At 51.5% G+C, this 20,412-nt stretch overlaps 1 protein-coding gene across 1 annotated transcript in view; it reads left to right on the top strand.

The window, feature by feature from the left end:
• The window catches only part of si:ch73-211e3.1 (trithorax group protein osa), a 68,286-nt gene that overhangs the window by 27,088 nt on the left and 20,786 nt on the right, over nt 1-20,412 (top strand). The window contains exon 2 of the mRNA XM_036547545.1: nt 12,086-13,738. Within this exon, the coding sequence (XP_036403438.1) occupies nt 12,086-13,738 (1,653 nt within the window). The remainder of the gene's footprint in view (nt 1-12,085; nt 13,739-20,412) is intronic.

Below are 20,412 nucleotides of genomic sequence, written 5' to 3'. Positions count from 1 at the left end.
TCTGTGCCCTATGTGAACGCGAGTGAGAAAGAGGCCTTTCAGCCCCTCCCCCCCCACCCCCGGGTTGGATTGGATGTTCAGGTGGAGCCTGCAGCCTGGAGCTCCGCCCCCCTCCTGTGCTGGAGTCATAGACCGGGAGCTGGGAGGTGGGTCTCTGGCTCAGAAGGTCACAGGGTCAGCAGCACTGCCTCGGCCATGCGGAACGACCAGCAGAGAAAGCAGAGGTGGGCTGACCAAGAATAAAAGCCCCGGAGACCATGGGTTCCTCCGATTACCTTTATCCAGTTCCCGACCCCTACATTGTACATTCTCTCCAATGACTATCACAAATCTGAAAGTAAATATCAAAAATAGAGAGGCACAAACATGGAGTGGGTGATGAAGAGTTATTGATATAACTGTTGGCACAAAGCTAACAACTGCTTGTGTAGCTCTGAAACCAAACAGAACCACAGACCAAGCTTGTACCGAAAAGCACCCATTGTGTTTGATACGCTCAGGTGATCGACTGCTTTAGGCCAATGCAAAACTCTGTCAATGTTCACTCTTTGCAATTCAAATGTGGGTCCTTCCTCTTTTTGAAACTGACTTGACTGCCTTTTGAGCACATTTAGTTTTTTTTTTTGCTCTCCAGCAAATGTGATTTTCTGATATTCTGGCAAATGTCGGCAACCAGGCGAATCTAATTGGTCGTTTGTTTGATTGTGGAGTATGCTGTTGATTCCTTCCCTCGTTACTTGGGTGCGATTGCCCATTTTCTCTGGAGGCCTTCAGTTTTAGTAGAAGAACCTGGCACTGCTCTACCCTTACGCCATATCACTACCCACAATGCCCTTCTGATGCAGCCAGAAGGGCAGCAGGGCAGCAGGTCGGTCCAGGAAGGGGCTGTTAAATCAACCCGAGTCCCTGTAGCCTCTTTGTTTTGTGTGCGCGTGGCTGCACGTGTCCTGTACGTTTCAGTGCCTTAGTCATTATTTATTCATTTTTGTTATGAAAGCAAATGCCAATGTTAAAACCAGCAGATGCAGCTGGTGGTCAAGCAGACTAAAGAAAATAAATCAACTCGTAGCGTAGTATGCAACAAGGGATAAACAATGCAATTAACTCACAGACCCGTGAATGACTATTTCCATACCACTGTCCTGTGTTTCTGCTTTCCCTTTTACTTTCTCTCTCTCTCTCTCTCTCTCTCTCTCTGTCTGCCCCCTCTGTCTCTCTCTCTCCCTCTCTCTAATCAAATCACATTAGGTTTTATTGGCATGACAAGTTAAAATAAATATTGCCAAAGCAGTTACAGAACACACGACATGTGAAGCATAATGTTATTATTCAGATAATTATCCTATAATTGAAACCCCCAGTTCCTACTCCCCCCAAACACCCCCCCCCCCCCCCCCACACACACACACACACCCACACACACACACACACACACACACACACACACACACACACACACACACACACACACACACACACACACAGCCTTTGTAACTCTCGCTCTTCAGTTGCGGATCCCATTGTTTTTCCATTGTGTTTCCCCCGCTTCATTTTCATATGAACCTGTTTTGTACATGAATGTTTTTGCCACGATCCCCCTCCTCCAACATCTCCACATCCTCCTTTCACCCCCCCTTTCCTTCCTCTTTCTGCAAGCTCATTGACATTCTTTGAACACAGTGCTGAAAGATGCAGACCTCCCGGCTCTCTGCACTGTGTGTGAGTGTGGGTCGGCCTGGGCATGTGTGTGTGTGTGTGTGTGTGTGCGTGTGTGTGTGCGTGTGTGTGTGCGTGTGTGTGTGTGTGTGTGTGTGTGTGTGTGTGTGTGTATGTGTTTCTTTGTGTTCGTGTGTGTCTGTGTGTGTGAGTATCATGGCCAACTGCTCTGCGTGTGCACTCGTATAACTAACAGGTAATAAACACTGGGTCATTGCCTCTCAATGCTGTGAAAGTGGAGTGGTTTCCCTGTCTTTGGCTCACTGGTTAGTTAAGAACTAAAAACAGTTTGCACACAGCCCGCTTTGGTGATATAGCTGACCATAGCTGACCATGCTGGTACTCATATCCTATCAGCATTAATGCCATGAAGAGCATCCAGACCTTTCCCTATGTTAAACCATTCTGAACATGGCTGCTTGCCGTAACACTCTTCAGAGCTATAACAAATGTGAATGTTTGTGTCCGTGCGCGTGTTTGTGTGTGTGTGAGTGTTTACAGGGCATCCCCTAAACGGAACCCTCCTTCCTGTCTGCACTAGCTGTGTCATAGAATTTACAGAAATACGAGCGGCGAATGAGAAGCCGAAGACACCCCCGGACGCGAGGACTTGCCAGATGGTTTAGATAGCCAGTGTGGAAGAAGCGCTGACTCAGAGCGAAAGTCTCCACCGTAACCAGCCGTGGCGGCTCTACCTGTGAAAGGCGGCCTCCGCTCCGACGTCTTCCGGCTGCGCGGTAAACAAGAGGCAGGAGGGAGGCGCGGGGGGGGGGAGTGAGCTGGAGGAGCCCTGTTTTCACAGAAGGTCACACGGGGTTAGGGGAGAAGAGATTAAAATCGACAGTGCTGTTTGTTTGGAGAGCGGTTCGCCGTGCTGCACTGAGACCAGGTGCTTCTGCCCTAATCCCGCCTGAGTCATGCTTCTGCGCAGCACAGGAATAGCTCAGCGCGTTGCGACAGCGTGATGTGTCACCATCGGCCCCGGCGCTTATTCACGTTCAGAGCTGAGGTACCCTGGCGTCACTGCACTCCCAGCCTGCTCCTGTGAAGAGCTGGCTGGAAGACAGAAACGACCGGACACACCCAAAACCCACTCACACGACTCCCCACAACACCCCCCCCCCTCCAAAACCACCGCCAGCTGCGCCCTCATGGCTCAAAGTCACGGCAATTCAGAGATCATTCTGTCATAGGCCTCCTTAATGTATGAGTGTGGATCAAAACAGTCATTTTCGTATACAGTGCACTCATCTGTGGTGTAGAGAGGAGGCTAAAAAGCCTTCTAGAACCTTCCTGGAGGAGATTAGTGGCGAGGACGGAGGGGAAGCCGACCTTTCAGTCTCTCTCTCTCTCTCTCTGTCACTGTCTTACCAGCAGCAGTGGGAGGAAGGAGCAGGAATGAGCTCACAGCCCTGTTTATCCAAATATCATGATTGCGTGGCTGGTTGTGTGTTTTCTCTGCTGATTATGGCCATGTATCGCTGTAATCTTTGCAATTTCATGACGCAGGTCTGCTGAATCTAATGACGTCCCCCCGCTGTTTTTTTTTTCGGCTTTAACAGAGAGGGAAGTCAATTGGAAGGGCTTTTTTCTCCCCCTGCACAGTTCTTGCTTTTATGAACTTTTCAAAAGATGACCCTAAACATGCTTATCAAAAGGACACAACCTCACACTGACGGTCCCTAACGGCAACATCTGAGATGTGCAGGACCAGTTTTCTGTGTGCTTTTTTCCCATTGACTCATCAGGGCTGTACTTCACATTGAGGAAGTTCATTGTGGGAAGTTTGTACCGGCCAGTGTGAGGTCATCGCTGGAGGTTGTGCAGCACCTTGTGCAGTTGCCGGGAACCGAGACTGTGGTTGCCCTGGTAGCTGCCTCTTCTCCCACCCTGCCATGCTATGCTGTAACCATGGCACACTGCAGGCTTGGGATGTGCCTCAGGCCCGCATTAGCATCGCTCCTTGTGCCCTCTGCCAGCTCTACAGGGTATGAGGTCAGCCTGGCTCTTGCTCCCATAAGGCCCTGAGCCATGGGCCCTGTTTGGTTTTACTTCACATTACATTAGCTTAGCAGATGCTATTGTCTGTACTTGCTTTACATAGTTTACAATTTTTACTTGTTCATTTATACAGGTGAATATATACTGAAGCAAGTGGGGTTAAGTACCTTGCCCAAGGGTGCAACTGCCATGCCCTACTCGGGAATCCAACCAACAACCTCTGGAATACAAACTCTGCTCCTTACTGCTATATCACACTGCTGCCAATGGCTTTGCCCAAAAAGCAGGATCAAACTCTGTTCCCAGTGGCTCCCGCGCTCCCTCTGGAATGACCTCAACCAGAGAAACTCAAGCCTCAGAACCTACACTCCAGCAAGCAGTATCTAAGTCAGGCCCTGGTAGATCAGATAAGGGTCCTGACTTCAAAATCATATAGTTGCAGTGGTTTGCTTCTCGCAGTGATTTTTTTCCCCTGTTGTGCTTATATAGGCCTATGCTTGAGGAAGGGCCAGATTGTTTTTCCTGTATTTAATTGTATTGGCTGTTTTGGGAAAACTATACAACATTATACTTCAAACTTGTACACGCCTGCGTTCTGCTATGTAACAGAAGCATTCGGTATGACTGGGAGAAAGACACTTGGAATATTTGAATTGCTTCCAAGCCGAGGTTGTCCTTGATCCCCGATCTCCAAGTTACGGCCACTGGACGTGTCACAGTTGCACCGGTAAGCATGAATCCAGGAGATAGCTCAACAAAATCCCCCCCCCTGTTTCATAAGCCCGATTAGAACAGCCCAGCTCCCGCCGAGCCCAAGCAAATCTCCCTAAGCAGGTTGTGACATAATGGCCGCCCTCTGACGCTGCACTGCGTTTATAGCCACTGTGCCTGCGACGCGGTGACCGGCGTGCCTGTGTTACTTCCAGTTCCTCCACCCCACTGTCCTGTGTCCACAAGGCCTGTGCGTGGGGTATGAACACGATGGCGTTTTTTTACATTTACGTTTGTCTTAGTGTTTTTGTTTGTTAGCTCCACCCATGCAGGCCTCTCGCCAGGCTAAACTGAGAAATTCCTCGTGGTAACAGAGGTGACAGAGGTGCATTGGTTATTTCTCTGAGTGTGCGCCGCTGAAGCGGATTATAGCAGTGCTATGTGGGCACTGCCACAGCGCATTAGTGTCTTAATCGGCATTACTCCCGGATCTCTGTGTGTCAGCGCTGAGTACGGGGGGACAGGCCCAGCAGTTAATTGGCCTGCCCCTCACCGGGTCTCAGTGTGCTGGAAACAAGGCCGAACCATGCTGTCTGTGGTAGCGCGCCGTCTTTAGGTTTGCCGTGATTGGTGATCGCTGGCCGCAGAGTGGATTTGGCCCCAGCCAATCAGGTGCCGCCTTGAGCCTCAGAGAGGTCTTCCTGTGGCCAGATGTGTTTTTCTTTTTAGCCCCGTTCTGTCTGTCATCTGCCAATGCCCTCCTCCCGCTTGTGGTGACGCCGTGCCGGACTGTGTGCCACGCCCTGAGCCACCCGGCCAACAGCATCTGAGAGGGCAGCTAGCACAGCAGGAGGAATTAGAGATGAGAAGTGGCCTTCCTAATCTCCTTTATCCCGTCTGAGTCTGAGCCCACCTGTCAGGGCACCTCTGGATGAGGGATGGCCTCCCCTCAGCAATAAGACATTCAAATATTCAAATGCGCCCCCCCCCCAGCACACACAGCCCCCTGGTACACACATACACACACACCCAACACTGTCTGAAACCCCAGCTATCTCTGTTTAAATAATGACTTCCTGAGGAGAGATGTGCTTTCACTGGCACTTTTTGGGAAGGGAAATAAATGGAATGGATGGAGTGGGGGTGATTTCAGGCACCATTCTCTGCTTTGAGTCCCATACACAGACACTGAGGAAGGAGTGCAGGACACCAGGGTTTGGATCTGCTTTTTTCCATGTATGAATGCTTGTCTGAAGATAGCAAATTGTTTGAGAGGTCATACCCTCCACTTCCTTCATAGACTCGGGGGGGGGGGATTCTCCTTGGCCCTTGCCCCAGACTGTCCCCCGCTCCTCACTTTGCGGTCTGGCCTGGTCACGCAGCCCTCGCTTCGGCACAAGCAGACGCAGGGAACCAGGAGGAGTGCGCGGAAGCCTTGCCGCAGAGGAGACCCGGCCCCGTCGCCGCTGGAGCCCATCGATGGAGCAGCCGCGAGAACGCTCGCCCCAAGGCGCGCTTTGCAATGCAGCAGTTGTGAGACTTATTTTTGCTTCTGGTGTCTCCTGGGAGAGGCATAAATATAGGCCTAGCTTAAAGCCCCGCCCCTCACCCCCCCGTTTCTCCGGTGTCTGTGCTGCAGTGTGCCGTCATCGATCAGGCTCCTGTTTTTCCTTTCACAGCCAGGACATCTATTCACCTCCCTGCTGGTGGGGGTGGGGAATCTGCCCCCCCCCCCCGAGATCAGCTGATGCACTAAGGCCAGCCCACTTTCTAGGAAGTCCTCATCCCCACACAGTGATACCCAATCAGACTGTCCTAGTAGCACTATGTATGTGTGTGAGTAAATGCACATATATGTAGAGGTTCATTTTCAGCTGGTGAAGGCAGTAATGCAAATAAGCGCCAGTATGGGGCTTGCGCAGACTGCTCTGACATGTCGCTGCACAGAGATTTTGCTCTGTTGTGTCAGCCGTCGTTGATTTATTTGCATATGGGGATGGCAGTGACATAACGGCGGCAGTGGTAATTAAACGAATAACAATGGGAACAGTAATGATGATTGACAGCCTGCCACCCTACGCTCTCGCCCTGCGGGAGAGAGAGGGGAGATAGGCTGTCCTGATAGTGATAGCTCAGTGTCGCACGTGGCTATGTGTAAGGTTGTGAGGGACCCTTGGCGAGCTTCCTGAATACACTTAGCAGCTGGGGACGAGAGGGCTAGGTTACAGGGGTGTCCCCCCCCGGTGGGTTGGTGTCTCTCCCCGCTGAATGTCACTCTGGGAGATGTGAGCTCCGTCGCGGCTGCTCTTTGAGGTTTCAGAAGGCAGGTTGACAGTGAGTGTGGAAGGACTCGAGTATTGATTGCTTTTGTCTCAAGCCATTGCTCAAGATGTGTGACGGCAGAAGGAGATTTCAGATCGACTCTCTCTGCGGCGTTGCCTTGTCTGCTTCTTTGGAGGAGAGGCTATGGCCAGGCCTCTCTCTGCCTCTTCTCAGATGGAGGACACCTCTGTCCTTAGATCACTGCATCACCCTGCTGTCTTAATGCCAGATCACTGCATCGGAGCTGTGCGGAATTTGATTATCACTGTCTGGGGAGCCTGGAGTTGGAGAGGTGCCGCCGTCAGCCTCCAACAGTGCCATCCCCAGGAGAGCGCCTAGGCCTGTTCCACCAGAAAATAAAACCCAGGGAATGTGTTTAGTTGGCCGCTCAAGTCCTGCTTGTTTTGTGTAGTATGCCTGACTGAGTAGGAACTTACCCTGGGGTTTGTTCTCAAGTGCTTCTTTCAAGAAAACATGGAATTGATGGCCAGTTTCAGCCAGCTATGGGTGTTAAATTTTAACAGCAGGGTCAGCTGCTGATCATGTTGCAGTGGACATCCTTGAATGCCCTTCAGGGAGCTCTCAATGGTGAAGTGTGGCAGGGCACTCGTGCTCATTCCAATCACATTCCAGTCACCTGCTCCTCACAGCCGTTTCGTGACTCCTCTAAGCGAGCTGCTCTGAATTTAGTGTGGGCAGTAATTTAATGTCAGCCTTTCATATCAACCCCTTGTATCTAAGCCTGTATGTCGTTACCTAAATCTGGAGGGGGCAGGGCAGATGGAGCGAGCACAGTAGGTGGGATAGGTGAACCACGTCTCCACTGTCCCCGCCCCCTGCGGGCGTCACTTTCGGCAGCCGCGACCGGAATCCCCCTTGCACTGCAGTATGGGAATAATTAGCATGAGTACAATCAAAGCATCAAATCTCCTGCTGAGGCTGCCAGGGTGTGTGCACGCCTGTGTGTGTGTGTGTGTGTGTGTGTGTGTGTGTGTGTGTGTGTGTGTGTGTGTGAGCGTGTGAAAGCATGACAGCACGTGCACACCTATGTGTATGTGTGTGTGTGTGTGTGTGTGTGTGTGTGTGTGTGTGTGTGTGTGTGTGTGTGTGTGCGCGCGCGCACAGATCTTGTTTAATTCCCACTGTCTCAGTGCTCAGCCTGTGAACGTAAAAACTCATTAATAGGAAGTCTTCCACCTCAGCTCCCCCAAGACCTTTATACTTAAGTACTAACCGTTACAGCTGGTTTATCTATCAGTTGTTCCTGCTGCCTCTCACAGGTGTTGGCTGGGTTCTTAGCATAAATTTACTCAGCCACCATAAGTTAAGCCTACCATTCACTAAACCCCCCCGTCAACATAAAGACCCAGGAGGCCTGTCTTCTGGAGTCTGTCATGGAGAGAGGAACACCTGACCAGAGCTCAGATTTTTTTCAGTGATTTTAGTTTTCTCTTTTGCCGAAAAGGTGCTACTTAGATGAATGACACACTATGTTATTGGAAAATTGTATGTTCTTTGTTTGTGCTGTATAGATTAAGAATAAGATACCCTCTAACTGCTAAGTGAAGAATAAGAATGAGTGCTTATAATAATAATAGCAAACACGAATAATTTTTATTCGTGTTGATAATAGTATTCGGTGAGTGAGAATTTCTATAAATAAACCACTGCATGCCAGAAAATATTTACCATAGGCCTAACTTTTGACTAATTCAGAGTAGTAACTTAAAGATGAAGAATGCCGTGAAGTGCTCTATCAGTCTATGTGCTCACACGTTGGGAAATATGTTCCTGATGCAGCGGCATTTGGTCCCAGAGTTTCCCACCTAACTTCTGAAGCCCAGGTCCCCCTCTTTCCCCCAATCAATTCTCGCGTACGGATTTCTCCTGTTTCCATCAACACCTTATTAACACTCCTCCTCCTGTAGGAATCATCCAGCACAGTCCAACAGCTATAATTGCTGCAGGCCAGAGTGCTCGTGTAGGCTGCACCTCAGCTAGTCTCACCACACTTACAGTAAGATTACGGTATTTATTAATAAGAAAAATGTGTAATATTTTCAGGTTGTCATTAATAGCATTAATAGTAAAACCAAAAACAATAATACAAATAATAATGATTGTTATTACTGTAATTATGCCTGCAATTATGATACCAATAATTATTTCATATGATTATGATTGACATATATTATATATGATGTGATATTATTAATTGTTAATAATAATATGTCATATCAAAAAATATCAGTAATAATAATGGTAGTGGAGGTTATAATAATGGTAATGATATGCAGTGGATGCATGCTATGCTAAATTAAAGGAGTGCATAGGAGAGCCGCGCTGGCTGCTGTTGGTAGCGGTGACAGATGGTAATGCCAGTCATAACGCAGCAAATCGGATTGGTGCAGTATGAAAGACATCCCTCCGACGCCTCTCTGAGGGAGCGCGCCAGGCAATCGATTGCGCATATCGACGTGTTTACTCACCGCCAAATTGGCGTGCATTAGTGTGCGTAGGGTGTGTGTGTGTGTGTGTGTGTGTGTGTGGAGGGGGGCACTGCAAAGAGGACTGACTGGGAGAAAAACACGCGCCAAGAGACACAGACACACTCTCTCACGCACAGGCACACAGTGACTATGCTGCACTGTGGAAGACTGGCAAACTGCAGGGCAGACAGACAGGCTGGCAGAGCAGGGGAAGGTGTGTCGAGGGAGCCCTATTGTTCCAGACGGAGGGTTGGAGCAGAGGGGGGGTGGGGGGGGGGGGGGGGGGGGTGGGAGAGGGAAAGAGAGAGAGAGAGAGAGAGAGAGGGGGAGAGAGAGAGAGAGAGAGAGAGAGGGGGAGAGAGGAGAGAGAGAGAGGGGGAGAGAGGAGAGAGAGAGAGAGGGGGAGAGAGAGAGAGGGGGAGAGAGAGAGATAGATTAGGATGTTGACTGTGGCGTCCGTGCTCTTCTCGCCCTGGGCCGGGAGGGTGTGTGCCTGGATCGAAGCTGACAGCCCTCGCTGGTTTTTTAACCATTAAAAAGGCCAGTAGGGCCGCTGCTGTCTGATTTACATAGTGCATAGCACTGTACAACCCCATAAGCACCTGGGCTGTGATGTACAACAATGACCAGTTTCACGGCTGCCAGCGTTTGTTTGCTGTGGTGGACAGCTCCGTGTGAGATTAAGAATTGAATTGGGCACAAAGAAAAGAGGCTCAGCGGGTCCTGTTTTAACCTTTAGACGAGTCTTAGCTGCGATTTAGAGTGGATCCACTCTGACCCAAGACCTGTGTGTTTTGTAACATTTGATATAGCACACACACAGACGCACAGACAGACACACACACACACACACACACACACCCTCTCTGGTGTTTTAGTACAGTGCCTTACAGTACACACACACACACATACACACACATACTGTTCAGTCACAGAGTTCAGCTGCAGATACTCTTTGTACATTTAGCAGTCTTGCAGGTCACACACTACTTAAAACAGCGAGAGGAGGAGAGTGGGAGAAAGGGAGTCAGAGGGAGAGACAGAGGGGGAGAGACAGGGGGAGAGAGAGGCAGGCCAGCACATTTTTACAGCAGGAATGTTATTGTAAATTATTCATGCCATCAAGTATGCATTCCGTAAGGGTTTTTTTTTTTTTTTGAGTCTAAGCAGAGTGGATTGTGAAGAATTTTCAGCGGCTTTAAAATTGCTCAGAGTTCCAAACTTCCAAACACCTCCCCCCTCCCCCCGCCCCCCTTTGTCTGTCCCTCACTTCTGAGTCTGTTATGATACTGAGGGAAATGTCTGAGTTCTGCTGTCTGCGCGTGTGTGTGTGTGTGTGTGTGTGCGTGTATGTGTATGTGGTGGGGAGGATATGTGTCATCATGTGCATATATGGTCAGACTACATAATTCTCCCTAGGTTTTTCTAAAGGGAGATACAAGGTATGCTTAGAGATGTGAAACTGAACGCCGGTTCTGAAAGGCAGTCGGGCGTCAGTGGTGGCTTCCATGGGGACACACGAACAAACAGCACTGGGATTACAGTATTAGAGTGGCAGAATGTTCTCACCATGGCGGAGAGGATTCCATCATGAGAAATGTGACATAACTGTGCGTGTGTATGTATGTATGTATGTATGTATGTATGTGTGTGTGTGTGTGTGTGTGTGTGTGTGTGTGTGTGTGTGTGTGTGTGTGTGTTTGTGTGTGTGTGTGAGTGGGGCATTGACATACTACCTACTGCATTTCTCCCCTATACTGCCTCCATTTGTCCTGAGATCACTTATCTAAATTAACATAAATAGGGGATTAGTGCTTATTAGGGTTTGAGAGAATGTCCGGTTAAGAGTCCTAGAGCAGATAATCCCTGGTGATGCTCTATCGGTTGTGTCATTACAGTGAGGGTCCTCCATGTCCTGAAATTCCAAGTAGGACAGCACGTTTTCCCCCAGAGGCAAAATATTATTGGTGCCAGCTGCAATTTTTTTATGGATGGTGCATCACTTGATATGCCACTTGTTTATGTCAATGGTGAAAATCCAAGCTTCTCTGTGAACCCTTCCTGGATTATGACCTTTGAGATTCAGCTGTAGTAACATTTTTCATCTCTGTTTCACTGTTAAACTGAGCATTTCAGCTGTGCAGCGTTATATAAAAATCAGTTTATGGTATTTATTATTCTTGATTTGGTACTATTTAGAGATTAGGCCCACAGATGTGCTCCCAAGGCTGGCCGCCCTTTTCAACTTCTTCTCATCTTTTTGTTCTTTGCTTTTTGGCAATGTTGGGTTTATGGGAACAGCTGTCGTGTGAGCCACGTGTAGCTTCCTTTGAGAGACAGGTCTTGGTCCATGTCAAAGCGATCCTACAGTTCTCTAATGGACACTGAATATCACTGGCTTGACTTCTGGTTCTGTGGAGGGGTTTTCTGTCAGAAATCCAAGCTGTACTGGAAGTGCATATATGGCTATATGCGCTGGATGGCGATATCCAGAACAGATCGTAAATGTAATGTCACGTGGAACGGAGTAATACAAACAAGCTGGTGAGTGATCCCACTTCTGGCACCAGTGCGCAGGGCGTGTGGAGAGGACTAGAGCTGAATGCAGAAACCAGGCCATTCACGGGGCCCTGAGATCTCAATAGACCAGTGGTGCATTGCGAGGACCTGCTCAAACCGTTCTGCCACGTCCGCACACACACAAGCCGCAGCAGAAGCATTAGGGTTTGAGACAAAGTTACTAGCGTGGCATGCTTGTCCAAAGCAGGAGATATCATGTGTCGTGATTGTCTCAAATTGCTTTAGCTGTCAGGGGGATGGCATTAACACTGTGTTTCTCCCCGCAGCTGCCTGGATCGGTGAAGAGGAAGCTGGCTTCGGCCGAGAACTCGGGAGAGGTGAACGGCGTCTCCGACGGCCCCATGATCCAGGGAAACGGCAAGCGCCTCTGTCTGGAGGACGTCACTCTGGCCATGGGGCCCGGCTTCCAGCACCCGCCCTACTCCTCGGGGCCGGGGGTGGGAGGCCACGGGGGCGTTCTGGAGGGCAACGGTCTGAATAACAACGGCCTGGGGTCCCCGTATGCCATGCCCCCCAAAGCAAGCCCTGGCTCAGCCACAGGAGGTGGAGGAGGACCCCCACATGGGGGCATGATGCCCTCATTCAACCCCAATGGGAACAGCTCTGCTCCATCGGTGGAGCAGGAGCTGCAGGACATCCTGGACGAGCTTACCAAGAACCCCGACCCGTCCCTCTCTGAGCTGGACATTGAGAAGATCCTCGGGAACAAGGGTGACGAGCAGACAGGCGGTGGGGGCGGGTTCATGCACCCAGAGGGCAGTGGCACGCCGAAGCGCTCCCCGCAGAGGCCATCCCACCTGGAGAGCCACCTCACCCGCTCCCCAGGCTTCACACAGGCCCCAGCCGCCGGCTCCCCTCAGGTAGGCCCCAGTCCAGTGGGAGCCCCCTACTCTGCACCCCACCCTGCCAAACCCGTGCCGTCCCCCCTCTCGGCCTCCCCCCTGTCCTCCTCCGCCCAGAGCCAGAACCAGGCCCGCTCCCCTATGCTGTCGGCGGCACTGTCCAACCGGGCCGGCTCCACCTGGCACGAGGTGTCCCGGGCCCAGCAGCTGCAGCAGATGGCGTCCAACAGCAAGCACCTGTCCTCTGGCGCAGCCCCACCCCCGCCCGGGGCCTCCCCGTGGGCCGGCCCCTCCCCGCCGTACCGGCCCAATGAGAAGCTGCCCAGCTCTTCCCCCCATCAGCAGCCCTTCAGCCCCGCTGGCAGCATCCAGAGCCCCCAGAGCTCGCTCATCTCCAGCATGGCCCCCGCTCCGTCCGCTGGCCCATCCCCACCCTACCGCCCGGAAAAGCTGGCCAGCCCCGCCCTGGCCCAGCCCCCCTTCAGCCCCCAGAGCACCCTGCTGCCTAGCAACGCCCCTACGGGTGGAGGAGGCGGTGGCAGCGCAGGGGGTGGCGGCACCGGCCAGAGCTCCCAGGCCAGCTTCCTTCCCAGCATGCCGCCCGCATCGGGGACCACGCGGCCCTCGCCCCCTTACAGGACGGACAAGCACTCCAGCCCCACAGTCCAGCAGCAGCAACCGCCACAGCAGCTGAATGGGTCGGGCAACATGGCCAGCCAGCTGTTCAAGGCCATGACTTCCAGCCAGCCCAGCAGCCTCAAGCTCCTCATGCAGCAGCAGCAGCAAGGACAGCCGACTGCGCAGTCGCAGCCGCCGGCGCAGCTGCCCCCCGCCCCTCATCAGGGCCAGGACCCCTACTCCTTCAATAACACCAAGCCCCTGCGGCACTTCGACCCCGAGCCACCCACTCAGAAACTGGGCCCCCTGGCCCCGCCGGGGCAGGGCTCCCTGAGTCACTACCCGGGGCCAAGCATGCAGCCGGCGCCCCCTGTTAGCAGCACGGCACACACGCAGCTCCTCCAGCAGCGCATGCAGAGGAACCTCCAACCGGGCGGGATGGCGCCCCACAGCCGAGCGGTGAGTACTGATAGACACCTGTCAATCAACCTGCCTCATCTGGAACCTCCCGTATGTAAACAGGACCGGACATGGCAACCCTCGTCACCGTCCAAACCTCCTTCTGCTTGTGGTTGCCAGATGGGGCAGAAATTGAGTGACATTTCCTCAATCTTTGTGGTCCGCCATGTTTTTTTGTGCGCCTTTTTCTGAATTGTTGTGGCCTGTTTGAGCACCTCAAAAGGGCCCCTGCGTTCTTATGCCATGAAAGCAGAGGCGCAGTTTTGTCACATTGTCCTTGAGAAAGGAGCTCTGTGGCAGAGCTGCATTTTGGACCAAATCCCAACGGCGGACGAAAGCCAACAAGAGAGGGCATTCTGGGTTCCTCCAGTATTCTCTTACTCTGTTCTTGGCTGGCGCTGGTGTTAGTGGGAACTTTGTAGTAGTCCCTGAGTGAAAGAGTGTGAGAAAGAGTGAGAGATGGAGGGGAGAGGGGAGGCAGGGGGAGGGGGAAAGCAAGGAGTGCACGCTGCAGGTCTTTAGGAAAGGGGAGTCGGGGGTTGGGAAGGTGGAGGTCAGAGAGTGTGGGGGCAGGGTCACTGTGGATGGAGATGAGAACACACTCACTCACACATGCAGACACACACACACACACACACACAAACACAGACAAGAACACCATTAGCAGCACTTCATAACATACATGCATGACCACATAGCTTAAAGCAGACCCTGTCATAAACATAGTGAAAAGAAATATGTATAAGCTTGTATAGTTATATGAAATATTAAAAAAACTGAGTGTATTAAACCAGGGGCAGCAATTATGATCATGGTGATAACAATGGAAAAAGCTATCTTTAGGGGACTTCTTTTCAACTGTTTGTTCACATTGCAAAAAGTAAAGCCAACATAACTATAGGAAAAGATCATCAAAATCCCCCAAGTTAAAATAACCCACTGAATATTATCTCCTTTTTTTGTGCAAGGCTTCTCTCCCTGTCTTCTCCCCCCCACCCCCCCACCCCCCCACCCCCGAGTGTGACTGACCTCACGGACATGGTTGTCATGGAGACGCCCTCCCCAAAACAATTGTGCAAGACACTGCAGTGCCAAAGTGCTCTCCTGACCCCAGGACACAGTTTGCTTATGTCCTCGCCAGTCACTCATTAAGGATAACACCAATCACAGTCACTCATTAATGACAACAGTGATGAGCATTAGCCTGGACCCTCGCCAGGAACCTGAGCTGTCAGCCTGCATGCTTTGTTCCTTTAAGAGGGAAAGTCTGTGTGTTTGTGAGCACTTACAAAAGAGGTGTGTGTGTGTGTGTGTGTGTATGTGTATGTGTGTAAGTATGTGATTGTTTGTATGTGTCCGTACATGTGTGTGTAATAGTGGGTCAGGATTTTCAGCTCCTGGGGGGGGGGGTGGTTGTGTGGGTTCAAATCCCAGGTGTAGAGGCTCTATTATACTGCTTTGCCCTGGAGCTGAGGTGTAACATTGAGACATTGAGAAGCCAAGCTTCCTGCTGCGGTTTGAGAAGCTGTGGTCGTAATGCCCCGTGGAATGATAGAAGTCCCAGCATGGAGCTGGACCAGGGAGGCCCGGTTCAGAGCCGCACGTGGGGACCCAGTTCAGAGCTTCGTGAGGGGGCCCAGTGCAAAAGCAGTGCTGGGGTAGAGGCCCTCTGTGGAGCTGTGTTGGGGGGCCTGGGAGCAGGTCTCTACACTGTCGCTCACTCAGTGCTCCAGAAGGGCCTCTTAATGAAAGTATAGGGAGCTACTGAGAATTCCTGAGAGAGGGGTTTTACAAGAGTGTGTGTTGCAGGGCTGGAGGGGCCTGAAGCATTCCAATTAATGGAGGAATTCTCATTTTCCACCTCCACCCTCCACCATACTACCCCCTACCCCCCACCCCCAACCCACTCCTGCCGCAAACCAAAAGTACGTCTTTATGTGTTGTTTGGTAATGCCCAATTTAAAATACTTTTATACTTTCATTCGCTGTGTATACTTTTTATTTGTGTATGTGAGAGAGAGAGGGAGAGAGAGAGAGAGAGAGAGGGAGTGAGAGAGAGGCAGAGAGAGAGAGAGAGAGAGAGGGAGAGAGAGAGACAGAGTGAGGGTTTGGTTTCAAAGCACCGCGGCAGCGTTCCCTCCTGTCGGTGCGTTTGAAGGCAGGGACCACCCCTTTCAGCCAGCAGCTCTCTTTCATCAGCCCAATAAAGGATAATGAATTTGGGTGGGGGGTTGGGGGGTGGTTGGTTTGGCCTCTTGGCAGTAGTGACTGAAGGCTAAAGGGGCCCCTCAGTTTACACCCTCCCCACCTCACTCTCCATCATCCCTCCATCTCCCTCTCTTCCCCTCCTCCCCCCGCCCCTGGAGTCTACCGATTCCCTCCCCCATCTAACAGAGAGGTGGGGCTCTGCTGAACTTACAAGTTTCTTTGCCTTTCGGTTATTTCAGATGGGACCTACCTCCTCCATTTGTGTGTAACAGTGGCTGCATGTTTTTTTTTTACGTCAGTCAGTGTGTGTCTGCACATATGCACCACTTTACTTGCGTGTATGCAAATTCCGGGATTGCTACACAGAAGCGTTTTGTCTCCAATGGCCTACAAAAGCAAACATCGCCAGGTTGAGGGGTTTGTGTTGGAGAGAAAGCAATAAGGTTGGTAGGCCTCAATCCTGATTTGAAGTAAACAGGAAGCGATTCGCCCCCGAGTGACTAAAAGAAGCCCTTCAAGTAGCGCATTTGCATGCGTTTGAACGCCGAAGCTTCACGGTTGGAGAGCGGCAAAAAGGGGAAACCAAGTTTTTTTAACGTTTCACTTCTTTCTTTCTTTCTCCTGCAATAAATAGCAGAGTCATTGTGGTTCACCCTTTGACCCGTGTTCACGCTCATCCGGGGGGCCTCCTGCCTCTCTTGCAGAAATGGCAAACTGGCAGAAGCTTGGTGAAAACCAGACTCTGCATTAGAGGAATATGTTGTAGAGTGTGCACCAGAGAGGGCGCACACTCTGCCCTCGAGACACCAGAGAGAGTGAGAAAGCCGGTCCGTTATTAACTTAGCCATTTTTGGTAATATGATGTTTTAGATTTGGATTATTGTTCTGAATTTTACAAAGGCGCTGTGGTTACACTGTTGCTTACAGCACCTTGCCAACCTGGCAGACAATTACAAACATCGGGCTTGTCTCTAAAGGCTGGTGGAGCCTTTTGGATTTTGAAACCGAGAAAACTAATTTCGCTTCAGAGGAAAGCCACAACCTCCCGTTTTCGCATAACGGAAGGAGCGCTCATCGTTCTGTGGAAGCAATCCTCAGTGAAAGCGTGAGCAGGGCAAGCAAAGCAAAGTCAGTAAACAGGAGTGTTGTGTGTGTGTGTTTTTCTTGTTTGAGCTCCGTTATCTGGTTCTGCCTTCCTGGCAGCAGTCTGTCTTCGTTGATGGTTTGACACAGAGCGGGAATCCCCCCCTCTCGAGTGGAAATGCCTTTTCGTTTGCCCACGCAAGGCCGTCTGGTTCCTCACACGCTCTGACTCTGCTTGTTTTCTGTGTGCTCCAGCCTCTCTCTCTCTCTCTCTCTCTCTCTCTCTCTCTCTCTCTCCCTCTCCCTCTCTCCCTCTCTCCCTCTCTCTCTCTGTCTCTGTCTCTCTGTCTCTCACGCTGGTATTCACCAGTGGTGCTTCTGCAGTTGTCTGTGCCCCAGAGCATAACGACCTGCTCCTCCCGTGTGTTAGATTGGGATCTTGTGCCAGCGGAGGGCGAAGTTCCGACATAGAGGTTTTGCAAATACCATCGCTCCTGAGTTCAGGTCAAGGGCCTGCCGCTTACGCTTACTCTCACTTTCCCACTCTTAACTCTCTCAGTGCTTTCATATGTTCCCTTGCTCTCTCACTCTCACTCTCCCCCTGTCTCTCAGTGCTTTCATGTGTTCCCTTGCTCTCTCACTCTCACTCCCTCCTCCCTCTCTCTTTCTCTCCTCTTTCTTGTTGTGACGAGTCAGTGTGTTTCCTCCAAGCTGAGAAGGAGGGGTGGTAATGGTGGCCATGTTTGGAGGGGGTGAGGTACAGTCAGGAGGTTGTGCAGCTGTGAAAAGAGGAGCACACACACACTCACAAACATACATGCCCCCACTGTCTCTGTTACACACACACACACACACACACACACACACACACACACACACACAATCTCTCTCTTTCTGTAACAAACATGGACACACAAACACACTCTCTCTCTGTTACATAGACTCTCTCTCTCTCTCTCTCTCTCTCTCTCTCTCTCTCTCTCTCCCTTTCTTTCTTTCTTTCTTTCTGTTACACAGACATACACACACACACACGGGTGCGCACGCGCGCACACACACACACACACACACACACACACACACACACACACACACACACTCACTCTCTCTCTTTCTCTTTCTGTTACACAGACATAGACACAAACACATACCAGCACACAGGCATGCACACTTGAGCATACTCTAACACATACACAGAAAGTAAAGCGTGCTTGGCTCCTGCTTGCCTTGCAGGGAGACACAGGCTCACCTCTGTGTGGGAGTTTTACAACCCTGGTGAAGTCCACGGGCCCTTGGCTTGTGCACCACTGGAGGAACGTGTCAGCAAGGCGGAGTATTTTGAGAGTTGTCGTGGCGACAGCCATGTGTTTTTCTGTGTACACAGCATATGCGAGTCAGCATGTATGCGGCTGGGAGCGGGGGGTGAAGTTTAACTTTCCAGGCCATCCTATTGGGGGGCATTCAAGGGTGGCTGCAGCGCCAACCCCAGGGGGCGAACACGCACACACACACCACACACGCAACACGCTGTCGAGTCTCTGACTCTGTCTCCCCACATACATCCTCCCTCTATCTCTCTCCCTCTCCGTCTCTGTCTGCTGCTCTGTCCTTCCTCCAAGGCTGAAAGGAGGGAATGGGAAAAAAGGGGGGGGGGTTTGAATCTGCTGCAACACCCCCCCATTGTGACTTGCAGCCAGAATCCTTCACAGTGGGGAGTGCAGGAGTAACCTTGTTTCCATTTCGTCCTCAGCTGAACCACTTCTGATTTTAACATTTTACATTTCCCCCTAAGTGGGTCAGCCTTCCCCGATATATCTGTACACGCGTGTGTCCACGTCAGTGTGTGTGATTGTGTACGTGTTCTTCTATGGTCCTGTGCACGTGTGCATGTGTTTATGGTCCCTGTTTTGGGGCATCATGCCATGCAGAATTCCACCCCAGGTCTACTGGTCTTTGCAGAGTGTGGATTGGCTGAAATGGCTGCTCTGAAACAGGGTGAGCCAATCAGATGACTTCAGACTGGGTGAAATCTTCCCAGCTCAACACCCTTAAACACAGCCTAGGAGTTCAGGTGCAATTTTTTTAGAATGGACCCATGTACACTGTGATTTTAAGGCAGTGTTTGTATCCTTTCAATTTCTGAATTGATTCTTTCAGAATCAGTTATTGCAGTGCAAGTCGGTTTACCTTGACTCATTAGATTTAGGGTTAGGGTTAGGGTTAGGGTTAGGGGAGTTAGCGTTAGGCTTATAACTTGTGAAGTAAACACATGGTTTTAGTCCGAGCTGTGAATCAGGGCCCTAAGGTGCGGTACTGAGGGAAAGACAGCACTCATAGCCAGGAGCCTCATGCCTGCCTGCTTTACACTGCACCCCATCACAGAGCACATTAAGAGCAGCACCCTGTTCAGCGTGCCCCAGGGGACAAGCAAGACGAGATGAGCAAGCAAGATACTGCAGCACCACTCCTAACATGGCTTCCAATCCACAGGCTGCCTGCCGAGGTTTGTTCGTGATAGCTGCAAATTTCTCATCGTGGCTTGATTTAGGATTGTGTAAAGTGATATTCCAGGACGGGCCTGTGGGTTGGTCTGCATAGCTACAGGTGGCATCCCTACCCTAGTTGGGTACAACTCAGCATGCAGGAGAATTCTGCCCAACATGGGTGATCTTTGAGCAGGCAAAAGCCGCATAGTAACAGTAAATATATAATGTGGAACAGGAATGGCATTGACCGTAACGGAACGCGGTTTTGTTTGTTCTGTGAAGCCCAGAGCAAACCGTGTGGAGCGGGATGACCTGCCGGTGACCATCTCCGGCATTGCGGTGGTCGGTCCCGGTGGGAACTCTGGTTCCAATCCGGCGCCGCCCCCCCCGGGTCGCCTTCCCCTCCAGCCCCCGTCCTCTCCGCTGGAGAGTGCTGCCCTCCTGCAGGTCACCCGTAAACCTGCAGCCAGACGGACCGCCCCCGCCCGGCAGGCTCGGAAAAGTTCGCCTCCGCTCGGTCTGGCGGGGGGCGGGGGGGACACGTGGAAAATCAGGATGCGCTCCTGCCAAGGGCCCGGGAGCACAGTGAGCCCCTTTGAGTGCGATAAACGGACCGGTTGTTAGGGAGTTCCCCTGAGGGACGCATCGGAGGGGAGGCGCGGGGGTAGTCTGGAGCCTCCTGCGGGCCTCCCGGTCTCTCTGTCTGGGTCTGACGCGCGGCCGGTCGTGTGGAGGGCTCTTGTGCTGGGAGGAGGTGCAGCTCTCAGCGCGTTCCCCCTCCTCTGTGATACTGTGCCTGTTTGAAGTGTCGGCAGCAGGCTTCTGCCGAGCTCCACACTGTCATATGGGGACAGAGAACAGAGCTGAGGGCGAAGCAGCTGGGTGTGTGTGTGTGTG

This window comes from Megalops cyprinoides, chromosome 16 (assembly GCF_013368585.1).
Source record: "Megalops cyprinoides isolate fMegCyp1 chromosome 16, fMegCyp1.pri, whole genome shotgun sequence".
NCBI lineage: Eukaryota > Metazoa > Chordata > Actinopteri > Elopiformes > Megalopidae > Megalops > Megalops cyprinoides.
This window is presented reverse-complemented; position numbering and strand designations above follow the sequence as displayed.